Below are 13,581 nucleotides of genomic sequence, written 5' to 3'. Positions count from 1 at the left end.
TGCAAGGTATTTACGTATGCATTGGCAGCCAAGCTCCCCCCTCCTCGCTTCTTTCCCCCCCCACCCCCCAGCACTTTCAACCCCCACCCTCCGCAGCCAAACAGTTATTTGGTGGCGTTTAGGACTTTCCAGGAGGGAGAGGGAGGAGCTGGGACACGGCACACTCAGGGGAGGCCTCCATTGGAAGAGGCAGGGCAGGGGTGGGGACTCGGGGGAAGGTGGCGGGGCGGGGATTTTGGGGAAGGGTGGAATGGAGGCGGGGCCAGGGGTGGGGGAGGGGGTCGAGCACCCACTGGGCAGAGGGGAAGTTGGCGCCTATGGTGCCAGGTATATTAAACGTTCACATGCCCCTTCATGCTTCGACCACAATTCTAGAGGACATGCTTCCATGCTGAATTTAAACTGGTATTCTATTATTGTTTAAGAGTGCAATTAAAATTGTGATTGATTATGACTATTTTTGTAATCTCACAATTAATTGTGATAATTATTTTTAATTGTTTGACAGCCCTAATTTATAGAGTTCAATTGTATCTCCTCTGAGCCTTCATTTTGTTAGGCTAAACAAGCCAAGCGGCTCTCATAAGGTAGGTACTCCATTCCTCTCATCCTAGTAGTCCTTCTCTGCACCTGTCTCAGTTTGAATTCATCTTTCTTAAACATGGTTGCACACAGTATTCCAGATGAGATCTCACCGGTGCCTTATATAAAGGTAATAACACTTCCCTCTTGTGACATAGTGCACTCACTTCTTATGAGTGCCTCCTCCTGTCCGCTGGGTGCTATCCTGCACTCTTTCCTTTCTCTGCTCCCAGCTGCCCCTGTTGGCTGTTAACCTCGTCAGGCAGGTCTTTGGTAGCTCAGCTCTCCGGCCAATTTTCACAGAGTCAAAACGCATGAATGAACCCCTTCTGTGGTAACAAAGTCCAACAAATGGTTGGCCTTCTCTGGGGTCTTCAACCGTGTCTCAGGGACTGTTTAAATTCTAGCCCCTTTTTTGGATTTTTAGTACAGTGTCTTATCCCCTTCTTGGGGCTTAGGCCACTTCCTCAGCAGCCCTTGGGGGGACCCTGGCCCGCCACTACTCCGGGTCCCAACCTAGGGACTGTATAAACCACAGTTACATACTGCTTCCCTTTAATAGTTGCTGCTGCTGCTGCATTCCCTGTGTTCAATCCCACTTGGTCCCATCACCTGCTGGGATCTCTGCCTATTCCCTGTTTGAGCAGGGTCTCTCCCAGTCCTCCTTGTCTGGACAGTTTCTCAGTCTCTGTCCTGATTTCTAAGGGTTTTCTTTCAGGCTTCTTTGCTCGGAGAGCTTCACAGTCCTATCTCTGCTTGAGCAGGGCCTCTCCATGGCCTCCTTGCTGATCCATCTTCTTCCGTTCCTTGTAGGCTTTCTGCTTTCTTTTAATAACCTGTTTGAGATGCTTGTTCATCCAGTTTGGTCTACAGCCCTTCCCTATGAATTTATTCCCCCTTGGGATGCAGGCTCCATGTTTCTGTTATCCCTATAATATCTAGTTTTACTTCTCACACGAGTAGTTCTAGTTCCTCCATTTTGTTATGCAGGCTTCTTGCATTGGCATACAGACATGCTGACTTTAGTTGTTTCTGCTTGGCTTCGCCCAGATTCCTCACTCAATTGGATACGGTCATTCTACTGCCAGTATCACCTATCTGCCTGTTAATGTAATTGATATTGACACTCTTTCATCATCTTGTCCGCTTTCCTACCCTCTGTTGTTTCTTTCTCCATTGCAGTATCGTTTTTTACTGGATTTCCTCCTCCTTATAATCAGGCATGGAGATTACATAGGTCTCTCCCAATCTTCTCCCCTGAATTTCTGGTTTTAAAGCTTTTTTAATCAGTTGTTCCAATCTCCATCCAGAAGGCTATTTCCCTCCCTTCTCATGTGGAGTCTATCCCATGAGAACAGTCCTCTGTCCATGAATGCCTCCATGAATGTGGTCGAACATTCCAAAGCCCTCCTTATAGCACCATTGCCTGAGCCATCTATTTATCATTGTCTTATCTCGCTTTCACTCTCGTCCTCTAGGGACAGATATAATCCCACTCAAGATCACCGGAGCCTCCATTTCTTTAAGGGTCTTCTCTAGCCTGGCAGTGTTCCTTGATTCACCCCAGTGAGAATCCAGCAGTATAATTTGTCTCCATGTGAAGGACAATCAGTGGATTCTTTCCTGTTCCTATTAGGATTGTATTACACCCTCAGGTCCACATCCTGTGTCTTCGCTTCCGGCAGACAGCGCACCCTTCTGTTATCCAGATCAGCACTGGTGACAGGCCTGTCTGTTCTTCTTACCAGGGAATCCCCAGTCATGTAGGCCTGTTGGTTCCTGGTTTCGGTGCAATTCTCTGGCCTTCCCCCTTCTGTTCTTTCTAGCTACAAGTCATCTTGTCTTCTGTTCTCACTTGCAGTCTTCTGTGAGTCATTCTCTATCTTCCTGTGGCTCCAAACTCTGGCTATGTCCATTATCTCAGCCCCTTTTCTTGTAGGACTGGCCACTCTTCTCTTGTTCCTTGCTGTCCCATTTTCTGTTGTTGCCTGCTTCTCCCATTCACTTTCCAACTTAACGAACCTGTTCCTCAGTTCTATTTCTCTTTTGTTAGCCGATCTTTGCCTCTGCCTCATTCTTGTAGTCACATGCTTCCACTGGCCACTTTCCTCATTTAGCAGTCTACCCTCACAGTTCTCTGGTCCAGCTTGCATCTGCAAATCTTGAGGTTTCCCTTTAGCCTCCTCTCTCGTTCCCTCCATCATCTGTTCAAATCCCTTTCAAAATTCAGTCATCGTTTCTAGCTGTAGCTCCAAACCTTGGATCTTCTCTTCTGTCAGATCTGTCAGGCAGCACTTCATACAAATGGAGCACCTTTCAGGTACCTGCTCCAGAATAATGTACATGCCACAGCTTCCTCATTCAGTTATCTTTGTTGTCTCTCCCATTATTCAGGTCACTATCACTGCTGTTTCTGTAGATGTCCTAGCCTCCCCTCCTAAGCTCCTGTCAAGAAATATCAGTGGGGGAAGAAACACACGGGCATCCTCTCCCAAACTGCCCTGTTTTCAGCTCTGATTTGCTGGCTCTTGTGCCTCTGGCTAGTTGGCTGGCAGCCTTTATAGGCCTGCTAATTAGGAAAGCCCCCCATTAAGATTGATCTGTGATCAATGGCTCAGATTCTCTCACAAGACACTACCCCCACCAAACTATGCAAACTGAAATCTAACTGAAACTAACATTGGGATTCAAAAAGTTAAAGCTTTATAAACTCTTAAAACACAAATTATCAACATCATATGTCAAAATATACCAAGTAAATATCCTTAAATCAATAATTCACACCTGTTTTACAATTTGCTTGCTAGTCCATTTGTCACAAGCTTATTGGCTGGTCTGTACTGAAAAGTTACATGGGCATAGCTACATCTCTCGGGTATGAAAAATCCAAACCCCTGAGAGACTTAGATAAGACCACCTAGCCCCTAGTGTAGGCAGTGTTAGGTTGACAGAAGAATCTTCCATTGACCTAGGTAGTTCAAGGCCCAGGAAGGGGTTCCTCAGGTCACCATGCCCCCATACTGGCTCTCTTAGAACACCATATATCACCTTGTATTGATAGCATGGAGGCCCCAGTACCAATATTTTCATAGATTCTAGGACTGGAAGGGACCTCGAGAGGTCATCGAGTCCAGTCCCCTGCCCTCATGGCAGGACCAAATACTGTCTAGACCATCCCTGAATTTCAGTAGGACCACTGTGGTATGGACTCCTGCAAGCGCCGACAGTCTTGGTATTGAATTTTTCACAGTGTTAACACTTTCTGTAGAACCAGAATTACTGCTGTTGTCAGTGGTTAAACTTTCATCTGTGTTACCAACTGCTGCTACTTGGGTACTGAGCAAACCTGCGGTACCAAGTAGACAGCATGCTGAGGATTTGCTTAAAACCCCAACTAGAATTGCTCCTCTTTTGGTTCAGACAATAGCAGGGAGGTGTTTCCATCTCCTTCCTGGGAGATGGTGTCATCTCATTCCCTGGGGTCTAGGTTCTTTGACCCTGACACATCAAAAAGGGGTTCTTGAGCACACTGCTATTATCCAAGGCTTAAGAATTCTAGGAGATACTACTACTTGGTATTAACGGCCATGGTCCCCTGGACTGTATCCTTACCCAACAACTTTGGCCATACTGGACATCATGGGGATTACAACCTGCCAGGAAGCCAGCTTCTACCGCCCAGTGTAGGGCTAGGTTTCCCTCTCCACCATTCACTGGGGAGCATCAGGCACCAGTTCCAGGAGCAGGGCTCTGGGGAGGACTTCCAAACTGATGATCGGACCAATCATTTCCATCTCCTGATGAGGCTGTGCTGCCTTCAACATCCAGTATTCATCAATAAGGCCTTTCAGGATGGTGGAGATAGTAGAGATTCCAGTGGAAGTTGTCCAGGACAAGTCTTGCAAGCTCCTGGATATTTTACATACCTCCATGCCAGGGCACCTTGTAGTTCCCATCAGTGAGGGCTTTTTGGAGCCAGCCAATCTGCTTTGGCAAATGTCTGCTTCCTTGGTGCCGACACCAAACAGGCAAATTGGTGTTGACGGGTGCTCCTAACAGCCTTTGAGCAATTCTGTACTCGGTGTCTGGCTCACTGATTGGAGCAGCAAGTCCATAAGAAGACAAAGCATCAAGGTCTGCCGAAATCAACAACCTGAGACAAGGATCCCAAAACATTAGATTTATTCAGATGCAAAATTTACTCATCAACCAGCCTGCAGATGAAGATGCCAGTTATCAGTCTTTACTGATGAAGTGGCTAACTAAATTGGGACTCTTATCTCCCAATTTTCTGACATCCCTCTTGACCTCAGAGGAATTAAAATCTTGGTGGCGCAGCTTCTGATATGTACTGATCTTCAAGCATTCCACACAGCACCCAGATCTATGGGCACCTCAGTTGCAATGAGAAGGGTCCTCTTGGTTCCAATCTGGCATCCCAAAAGAGGTGCAAACAGTAGAAGATCTGCTGTGTGGTGGATGCACCTTCTTAACCCAAGGACTGATCATCCTCTGAAAGACTCTAGAGTAACCCTCAGGTCTCTGGAATACTTGCTTCAAAAAGGAAGCAAATCAGGCCTCAGCCATACTCCAGGCAACCCTACTTTGCACAGCTCAGACCATCTGCATCAGCTGTTTCAAAGGAGGAATTCATCTGTTTTGACTGCATCATCTTCCCATCTTGCAGCAACTTGGAGGCAGCAAATTTGTCTCCTTGGTCAAGAGCGACATACAACCCCTGCTGGATCTTTATTTTATGTCCTTACAGTTAAGGAACTATTTGCTTTGTTTTCATGGGGTCTGGAACACCATCATTATGGACCGCTGGGTCCTAGAAATCATAGAGATGAGATATGCCATCTAATTCCAGACTCTCCCTATCACTCACCCACCTTCCTTATCCCTTTTCAGGGATCCCTCTCAGACAGTATGCTGCATCAAGAAGTGCAGTCGCTTCTAAATCTCTGAGCAGTAGAAGTAGTAGCTGAAGAGTACAAGGGGAAGAATTTTTATTCCCATTACTTTATCTAAGGAAAAAAGGGGGATGTTGCCCTATTCTGGACTTGAGACAGCTGAACACCTTCATTCAGATTCAAGCTCAGGATGGTTACCCTGGCCTCTATAATTCCCTCTCTTGATCCACAGGACTGGTACACAGCTCTTGACCTCCTGAATACTGACTTTCATATAGCAATCCACCTGACCACAGGAAATAACTAAGGTTCCAGGTGGGCAATTCGTGCTACTAGTACAGAATCCTGCTACGTGGTCTATCCACAGTGCCCAGGGTATTTATCAAACACTTTGTGAAAGTGGTACCTTACCTGATGAATTGAGAAGTCCAGGTTTGCCCCTGTCTAGACAACTGGCTTACTTGGGGAAAGTCTCTGCAAGAGGTGACCAACTCCATACAGCCGACTCTGTCTTTTTGCCTCCTGAGGGGACAGTGTCAGCAAGAAGTCAGTGTTAATTTCTGCTCGAAAGATAGAATTTATAGGTGTAGTTCTGAACTCTATTACAGCAATGATCTGTCTGCCCTAGGGCAGACTCTAAGCCATAATAAATCTGGTCAACCACCTACAAGTACCTCAGACGTGTGTAAGAACGTCTCAGACTTCTGGGGCACATGGTTTCCTTCATCTACATAACTCAGCATGCCACACTTCACCTTTGATGCATATAAGGGTGGTTGACAGACACCTAAAGATGAAAGGTTCAGGTCCTTCCAGAAGTTCTGTCATTGAACTGGTGGAAGGATCCTCTAAAAGTATGAAAGGGAGTGTCCTTCTCTGCACCATTGCCATAGAAGACTCTGGTAACAGATGCCTCCAGGCTGGATGGGGAGCCACCTATGCATTCTTCTGACACCAGGTTTATGATCTCAGGAAGCCTAGTTACATATAAACATCCTAGTGCTAAGGGCTGTTCATCGAGCTTGTACAGCATTCCTACCAGCTCTGAGAGGTTTAACTTTTCTGATCATGACTGACAACACTATAGCAGTGTTTCATATCAGTAGGCAAGGGGGAGCAGGATTCACCCCTCTTTGTCGAGAAGCAAATTACCTTTGGAATTGATGCCTGTGACATGAGATTACTCCCATAGTGCTTTTAGCAGGCTGGCAGGATGTTCTGGCAGATCACTTCAGCAGACAGTTTTCAAGCAACCATGAATGGTCATTGTAGCATATGATCATTCAGGACACATTCACCAGGTGAGGTCTACCTGCTATAGATCTATATGCAACAGACCAAAAAAATGTCACAAGTTCTGCTCCAGAGGAGGCCAGGATCAGAGATCTCTGTCGGATGCTCTGGATCTAATGTATGCATACCCTTCAATTCCACTAATCCCAGGAGTCATTGGGAAACTGAGACAGGATTCCACCAAGATGACCATGCTGGCATCTGGCTTGAAGCAGTTCTGTTTCTCAGACTTCGTGAATCTCTCCATTTGACCTCCAGTCCAGTTACCTCTTCAGCCATAAGTGATATTGCAAAGGGAGGGGCAGATCCTCCATCTGGATCAAACTTCCCTGTACCTTACAGCATGGATGCTGGTTGGCTAATAGCACTAGAGAGGAGCTGCTCATCAGAAGTACAACATATTCTTAACCACAGCAGAGAAGACTCAACGAGGCATGCTTACTCAGCCAAATGGAAGCTGTAGTAGAAAGAGAGCCTGGAACACGGGGCCTGGTGCAAGAACCACAATCAGCAAGAGTCAGGCCCTGTTACAAAGCAAATGCCTGCTTAAAAGTTTTCTGTCCAGTACATGAACTTTGCAAGAATATGGCTGGCGTTGCTAAAACACAGGCATTCCTAAGAAGTACTGGGCACTAGGTATTCACATAAATACATCCCAGAAGGCTAATACAAGCACATCCCGATATAAAGTTGTGGTATAAACACATTCCCCGAAGATGGTCCACACTGACCCCTCCTAAAGATAAGGTCAGGATGACAGGGTAATGAATAGGAGTACTTGTGGCACCTTAGAGACTAACAAATTTATTTGAGCTACAGCCCACTTCATCGGATGCATAGAATGGAACATATAGTAAGGAGATCTATATACACATACAGAGAACATGAAAAGGTGGGAGTTGATCTACCAACTCTAAGAGGCTAATTAATTAAGAGAAAAAACTTTCGTAGTGATAATCAAGATAGCCCATTACAGTTAGTTTGACAAGAGGTGTGAGAATACTTAACATGAATAATGAATGGAGATGTTTTGTTTGAACCAACAGGTACAAAGGGTAGGGTGGTAACTAACCACATCAGAAGAGTAATACGTAACTTGTTTGTATCAGTGTATAAAAGAGAAATCATAGGAGGGGCGTCTTTGTCTGGCCTAGGGTGCAGTGGAAAGTCCCGTTGCTGACTGAGCTGAGTCCTTGCCACTGGGCACTCATGTGTTAGTGTCCCTGTAGAGTCTACCAGGTGCTAGTATTGTGTCTTGAGGGCAATAAACCTGCCTGAGCTCCTTGATCACCGAACTGAGTGTCTGTGGTCTTAGAAGTGCTGTCGAGGTCTGCTGGGCCAGCTGTCTGTGCAGGGTTGGTACAGCATACGGAGAGAGCACACACACGCAGGCCAACTGACAACAGAAGCCAAGCTTCACTGTTGGACTCATCAACATCAGTTACCTTCATCTCAAGCTCAGATACCTGATATACTGGAATACCTCCTGTCCTTGAGGAATTCAAGATTGTCTAGAAGTTCCCTTAAGATCCACATAGCAGCCATTTTAGCTTCCCGTCCTCCCATGCAGGGTCACTCAACATTCTCACACCCTGCAGTAGCTAGGCACTTATGTGCATATACTCCACTATTCAGGAAGTCTCCCCCTCCTTGGGATCTCAACCTACCGATGGGTTTAATGCATCCTTTGAGCCCCTGGCTGTGTTTCCTCTTCCACTTGTCACTAGCCTCCCTAGTGGCAGTAACATCATCTGGAAGGGTGGGAGATTACAAGCACTCATGGTGGGCCCCCCATACACAATATTTCTTAAGGACAGGGGGACCTTAAGGGCTCACCCAACATTTTTACCAAAAGTTGTCTCTGACTGCCATCTGAATCAACTAATACACCTGCCTGTGTTCTTTCCTCAAGCCACATTCCAACAAGGGAAAAGCTAAACTTCATACCTTAAGTAGGATAGCACCCACAATACATCTCGATAGGCCTAAGCCATTCGTGGCTTCACCTTGGTTAATTGTAGCTTTTGCACATCAGGCTATATATATTCAGAGTTGACGGAATTGGATTTTTACTTGCATTAAATTATGCTATGGAATAGCTCCTTTAGACCCCCCCATTGAGGACAACAGTCCACTCCACCAGGGCTCAAGCAGCTTCTTTGAAAAGTGTTCTGGTGGTGGAATTCTGTGCATACACTTATGCAACATTACTCCATAGTAGAATCATCAAGATCTGATGCTCACTTTGCTACAGCTGTATTACAGATAGACTGCTAGCATCCACATCCTGTGATCTGGGTCACTGCTTGTGAATCAAAGAGTAGAATCTGTGTGGACAAGCACTTGAAGAAGAAATAGTTACTTACCTTACAGCAATTGTGGTTTTTTGAGATGTATTGTCCATATATTACACGACCTACCCTCCTTTTCCTGATACCGTACTTCCTGTCGGGTAGGAACAGGATTTTGTATTAGCAAAGGAACTGAGGGGATCGTTGGGGTCACCCACCCTTTAGGATTCTCAGGGTACAGGCACAGCCCCTCGCAGACACTGCTACCTGAAAGAATCCAAGCACAAGTCTGCGGGACGCATTCTTACCAACAGTGGGGTGGGGGAATATGTTATACATATAGACAATGCATATCAAAGAACCAGTTATTCCCCTGCTGTTTGGAAAGCATGTCTCAGGTAAAAATGTATCCGGCACTGTTTGCACTAGTGTGCAGTTTGCTGTTTGGGGGGTTAGAAATGGAGTTTGGTTGCCAGCATCCATGGTCAGAAACATTGTATCTGTGTATATAATAAAACTACCGTATATACTCGATCATAAGCCAGTTGGTTTATAAGCCGATTCCCCCGCAAGATGGATAAGTAAAAATAGAAAATTTTTATGACCCGTTCATAAGCCAACCCTATAATTCAGAGTTCAGCAAACTTTGGCTCCCGGGCCATGAGAATAAGCCGCTGGCGGGCTGAGATGGTTTGTTTACCTCGAGCGTCCGCAGGCACGGAGGTAAACCTAAGTAAACAAAGTGTCCCATCCCGCCAGCTGCTTACCCTGACAGGCCGGGACACCAACTGGTGGGGAAACTTTTGGGGGGAGAAGCTGGGGAGGGCCAGGGGAGGATGTGTCTGGCCTGGCTGGAGCTGCTCCGGCAGGCTGGGCAGCGCGGCTGCAGCCTGTTCCAGCAGGCCAGACAGCGTGGCTGCAGCATGTTCCAGTGGGCTGGGCCAGGCGGCACGGCCGCAGCATGCTCCGGCGCCTGGGTGGCGGCCTTCTCTGGCGGGCGGGGCCGAGCAGCACGGCTGCAGCCTGCCAGCCCCGGAGTTGCAGCTGCTTCTGGGGGAGAGCAGCGTAGCCAGAAGCGGAGAGACTCTGGCCCCGCCTCTTCCCTTCTGGCTGTGCTGCCTCTCCTTGCCCCCTCTGTTGGGGGGAGGGGCTGTGTCCCACCTCTCCCTCTCTACACCCGTTCATCTCTATACCCGTTCATAAGGTTGTTAACACTGAAGCTGTTAAACTTTCCGTCCTGGGGTTGGGAAGTCAGGAAACCTCTTCTTTCAATCTGATGCTAATAGTATTGTGAAAAGCCTGTGGCAGCCCACACTATTCTGAAAGTAACTGAAATTGTTAGGTTAGTGTGTTGGGTAACTCTTTGAAAATAGTGTTTTCATTTCTTGGCACATGGGTTAGGCTTTCTATATAGATATATGTGTATAGATGCACAGCTTCTCTCTGCTGTAACAATTGGATACATGGCTATGTAAATGAAATGTATTTAACTTTGACAGATAACATCTTTCTGGAGATTCTGTACTCTAGTAATAAAGAGCTGGCTGAGGCACGAGACATTTTGCATAAAATAGAGCTTCGCGATCTATATAAGTATTTGGGAGAGACTCGTACTGAATCGGGAAAAGAAATTACAGAGGTAAACGGCATTCTCAATCCAATCTCTATTGATAGAGGGCTCCAAATTCTGCTGCCTCTTTTAAATATGCACTTCTGACTATTCTGCTGATTTGTTTCTATTCTACTATCATTCCTAAAACTGCCTGGGCCAATGGTAAATTGCCTGTCTTCTTCAAAACTCAGCCAGTAAGTATGGGAAGGGCTGTTACATGGAAGAAACCAGGGGAAGGATAAGAGATTTGGATAAAAAAGATCAGCTGCTGAGCTGAGGACTATTTCAGGATATTTTTATTTGAAATAACATGTGTTCTGCAAAAATATAGGGAATTGTATGTCAAAAAGCATCACTTGGGCCAAAAAACCATGAGAACATTTGAACACAAGGAAACAGTAAAACCATTCAGCAGAGTAATGAGACTCTGGTGCAATTTTTGCTCCAAGTTGTTGTCAGAGTGGCTTTAGTGGTATGGCTGAGTTTACATTCATGCGAGATATAACTTCTGAATTTCTTGACTTTCAGGGGTGTAAATTCTCAACCTTAGTCACTATCTACTTCTCAAGCTCAGCATAGCTGTTTATTTCAAAAACAGCCGGTATCAATTTAATATAGTACACTGAAATATTCTAGACTGAGCTGGTAGTGCTGCCGATATTTAAAGTTGCCCTGTATGTCCCATTATAAAACACTGTTTTCATTGGTTTATAACTTTGCCAAACTTAAACTGTTTGGGCTGAAATTTTGCATGCTGGGCATCTGCCACTGTCTGAACTAGTTTAGAAAATTCCGGCAAAAATGATGTGGTTGTTTCAGAGAATAAGAGTAGATGAAAATGTTTTGCCCAGTTTTTTTTATTTTAAAAACCCTTCAGCTACTTTATTGATTAAGGTTACCATATTTAACAAATAAAAAAAGAGGACCTTCCACGGGGCCCTGGCCCCGCCCATTTCCCACCCCAGCCCCGCCCTAACTCCACCCCCTCCTCCCTCCCACTCCCAGCCACGCGGAAAGGGCTGCCCGGCAAACCGTGAAGCCAGTAGCGCTCGGGCAGCCCTTTCCGCGTGGCTGGGAGTGGGAGGGAGGAGGGGGGGGAGTTAGGGCGGGGCTGGGGTGGGAAATGGGCGGGGCCAGGGCCCCGTGGAAGGTCCTCTTTTTTTATTTGTTAAATATGGTAACCTTAATCAATAAAGTAGCTGAAGGGTTTTTAAAATAAAAAAAACTGGGCAAAACATTTTCATCTACTCTTATTCTCTGAAACAACCACATCATTTTTGCCGGAATTTTCTAAACTAGTTCAGACAGTGNAGGGCTGACCCAGCGCTACCGGCTTCCCTAGCGCAGCTGGAGCCTGGGAGGGGAAGCGCCCAGCCGGGGGCGCAGGGTCTGGAGGCTGCCCGGCAAACCGTGAAGCCAGTAGCGCTCGGGCTTTGGGCAGCCCCTATGCCTCCGGACCCTGCGCCCCCGGCCGGGCACTTTCCCTCCCGGGCTCCGGCGGCGCAGGGTCCGGAGGCATGGGGGCTGCCCAAAGCCCGTAGTGCTCGGCTCTTAAACAGAGCCAAAGAGTCAGGGGAGGAGCAGAGCCGCCGCGGGAGGGGAAGTGCCCGGCCGGCATTTTCCCGGACATGTTCGGCTTTTTGGCAATTCCCCCCGGATGGGGGTTTGATTGCCGAAAAACCGGACGTATGGTAACCCTATTATTGATAAGCTCTATTGCACGCATGCTTTGGTGAAGGGATTTGAAAATTGGCAAGGGAGATTCCCTGGAGAAAAACTGCCCAAATGGGTCAACTTAAAAACCTTTGAAAAATCTTGACTGTCACGTGCTCAGTAGAGACTTGATTACTTTGAGCACAAATTTGTCCAAAGGTTCTGCCTCTTCTGAGCATACTCCAGCCCATGACTGTAGGGGCTGAGCAGGACTTCGCGTGCAATGGCTGCTGCCAGGGGCCTCTGAGCACCGGAACTGAGAGCAGGGAGACTGTCCTGTGCTCTAAGTACTCCTTTTTCTGTCTCCCAAGTAGCATGGAGAAGGAAACAGTCTGACCCAAATTCAGCTGAGGGACAAGAGCCAGTCCTGGGGAACAGAGAAGAGAGTAGTTTGGAATAAGGAGCCTGTGGGGATGAGGGGGGAGACTGGCTGAAATTTTGGGGGGAGGGGGGAGAGACTGAGAGCCAGTGGCTTGGGGAGAAGAATGAAGAGGAGCCTGAGGTTAGGAGACCGGATGGGGACAAGGATAGGTTGGAGGGGACAGAGTAGAAGGGGTAATGCTTGCAGCCGGAGGGGTTGGACAATAGTTTGTGACCATTAAAGCACACTCCTACAGAACCTGGACTTGGACCCAAAATTCCAGAGATTCTTCATTTGTCTGCTGTCAGCAAAATCTGTGAAGCCCACTGGCAAAATATCTCATCGCCCTAGTGCTTGTCGACATAGAGAATGACAACCTACTACTGCTATCATTAGCTCAAGTGGCAGAGGTCTGTGTGGTAGATCTAAAAGTTTAAAGCTGATGAAATGTCTGACTATCAATGTGATGCTACATGATGACATTTCTTTTACACTTTGCTTTTTTAAAAGCCTAGGAAATTACACATACATTAAATTAAAAGTTAAGGTTTCAAAGTCAATCAATCATGTTAGAAATTACTCTTTCTGTGTATGTGTTATGTATGATACAGTCTTTTATTACATGGTCAAATACTATTTTTTCCATGGGATCCCTCCCTCATTCAGTGCATGGATGATGCTCACTAAATGAGACCTTATTTAACATTTTGTTTTCTCATCCATCAGTGTGTGGTTTCCAGGCCTTATTTATTTCACACAATTCAAACCTTGCCATGAAGACAGAATTACTAATTTCCACCCCTCAGCTGCTTGTCC

The 13,581-nt window shown here is 46.5% G+C and overlaps 1 protein-coding gene across 3 annotated transcripts in view; it reads left to right on the top strand.

Annotated features, from left to right (window-relative positions):
- Positions 1–13,581, top strand: part of SAMHD1 (SAM and HD domain containing deoxynucleoside triphosphate triphosphohydrolase 1) — an 84,399-nt gene that overhangs the window by 56,653 nt on the left and 14,165 nt on the right. For all 3 annotated transcript variants that reach the window (XM_034786673.1, XM_034786675.1, XM_034786674.1), the window contains one exon: positions 10,579–10,718. In XM_034786673.1, coding sequence (XP_034642564.1) covers positions 10,579–10,718 — 140 coding nt within the window. The remainder of the gene's footprint in view (positions 1–10,578; positions 10,719–13,581) is intronic.

Source organism: Trachemys scripta, chromosome 12 (assembly GCF_013100865.1).
Source record: "Trachemys scripta elegans isolate TJP31775 chromosome 12, CAS_Tse_1.0, whole genome shotgun sequence".
In the NCBI taxonomy this organism is placed as follows: domain Eukaryota; kingdom Metazoa; phylum Chordata; order Testudines; family Emydidae; genus Trachemys; species Trachemys scripta.
Note: the sequence above shows the minus strand (reverse complement) of the source record. Positions and strands in the feature narration are given on the sequence as shown.